The 2111-nt window shown below is 42.4% G+C and overlaps 1 protein-coding gene across 1 annotated transcript; it reads right to left on the minus strand.

Moving 5' to 3' along the window:
• Positions 1 to 1549: 1549 nt before the first annotated feature.
• Positions 1550 to 1848, minus strand: LOC110565624 (small ribosomal subunit protein uS14-like). The gene has a single exon (XM_060391705.1). The coding sequence runs from the start codon at positions 1812 to 1814 to the stop codon at positions 1644 to 1646; it is 171 nt and encodes a 56-aa protein (XP_060247688.1). The 5' UTR covers positions 1815 to 1848; the 3' UTR covers positions 1550 to 1643.
• Between the last annotated feature and the right edge of the window lie 263 nt (positions 1849 to 2111).

Raw genomic sequence — 2111 nt, forward strand, 5'->3', positions numbered from 1 at the left:
CTCTTATGTGAAGTTTGCTGTGCAGTGTGACTTTGTGGCATTCCTTGGCTCCTGTATGCCATGATGCCTTTCTGTCTAAGCTGTAACACTTACATTGTTTCTATGACTTGGATAGACTCTTCCGGTGACTATGTTCCCTTTCAGGATCTAAGATGCACTTGGGCCCTACCCCTCGTCTTCAGTCTACTCACAACAGGCTCATCCCCCATCTCACTGATCACTTGCCACCCCATCCACAAGTGGCAATTAAGTAAGTTTCTCCTTTGTGTAAACATTTCTCTGAGTCTGAGGAAACAAACATTGCGTTTCTGGAACCCCTCTGGAAATCTTGGAGATGGAGGTACCCCAGCCACAGTCCTTAAGGCTATAGCTGGTCTCTTTCTCTGACCCCATCCCCCAACCCTTGGAGGTATAACCCTTCAAATTTTTTAGTCCCAACTGGGCTATTAAGCTCCTACTTACTTCCTTCCCTTTGGAGCTGCTTGTAATCACACAGCTCCTATAGCCCTTTTGTGGCTTTTGTGACTCTGTTCCCTGATGTTTTCTTGTAGAGAAGACCACTTTCCTGGAGTTATTTTTTCATCCTTGCCTTTTGGATTCTACAAAAGTCTCTCCTCTGGCTTAGTAAGGCTAAGCCCTTGATTCCTCTTGAGTTTGAAGACCCAATGAATGGCTTGGTCCTTGTTTTGTCTTCCCTGAGTCCTGGGGATGCCCAAGACTACAGGTTTCAGTTACATTTTCCTTCCCTTCTCACATCCATGGGATTGTTGTCTTTTACACCCTCTCATTTCCCCTTGGTATGCCTCTTAGGAAATCTGATGCCTCTACTCTTGGTACACAATCCAAAGGGCACTAAATTTATTTACTTTTGTAATTGAAGTTGGCCTTAATATCTCTTAGATAATCTGTCCAAATGGCCGCCTAACAGCACCCTAGATCCCAGTATTATTTAGGACCCTTACAAATACTATGAACAACTGGGGTACTGGAAAGACTCCCCATTGTCTACATTCATGCTTTCTCTTTTCTCTGGGATGTGCAAGTGTGTTGAAAAGTAGGAGCCAGAAGAAAGAACTAGCAGGAGGGGAAGAAAGCAGAGGGATCGGCTAGCTGGAGTATGTACACATCCTGTACATAGTCGTCCGTACCTGAGGCAGCTCTCTACTCCCTCCTGCAGCACCCTCTGCATACAGCCAGAACTTAACATTTTTCAATCTCTAAGCCATCGTTTTTCCCTTTTCTTTTCGGTACAATTTATTCATTATATATGTTGAATGAAGCCCCCTCTCTCAATTCTTCCCAGTCACACCCTCCTTTCCTCTTCCCTCCTATCCCCTTCCCCTAGTCCACTGAAAGGGGGAGTTCTCCTGTTCTGCTATCTGCTCATAGCTTATCAAGGCTCATTAGGAATTCTTACATCTGATAAACACCTCTAGCAAAGTGGCCAGATACAAAATTAACTCAAAAAAAAAAAAATCAGTAGCCCTCCTGTATAATAGGACAAATGGGTTGAGAAAGAAATTAGGGAAACAACACCCTTTACTTTTTTTTTTTGGAGGTCTTCACTTTTTTATTCTTTATGTACAAAGACTAGCATGATCGTTTCAGGGGTAGACAGCCTGGAATAATCCATTAAAAGTCGCTCAGTCCAAATTGATGAAGTCAATGTCCTTCGCGTACTGACAGAAACACTGACGGCACATGTTCAGCCCGGATTTCCGGATCAGACCGTGGCGGTTGGAGCAGACGCGGCAAGAGCGAGAATCCTGGCCGAACTTCCGCGGGTGACTCCAGTAGAGCTGCTGGTGACCCATCTTGCCTTCAGACAGCCAAGGAGGGAAAAGGAACACCCTTTACAATAACCACAAAACAAAACAAAACAAAACAAAAAAAAAAAACAAAACATAAAGCATTTTGGTATAACACTAACCAAGTAAGTGAAAGATATGTATATATATATATATATATATATATATATATATATATATATATATATATCAACAACAAACACTTCAAGTCTCTGAAGAAATTGAGTAAGTTATCAGAAAATGGAAAGGTCTCCCATGCTCATAGCTCAGTAGGATTAATATAGTAAAAATGGCCACCATTCT

The sequence above is a fragment of the Meriones unguiculatus genome, chromosome 9, assembly GCF_030254825.1.
Source record: "Meriones unguiculatus strain TT.TT164.6M chromosome 9, Bangor_MerUng_6.1, whole genome shotgun sequence".
NCBI classification, from domain to species: domain Eukaryota; kingdom Metazoa; phylum Chordata; class Mammalia; order Rodentia; family Muridae; genus Meriones; species Meriones unguiculatus.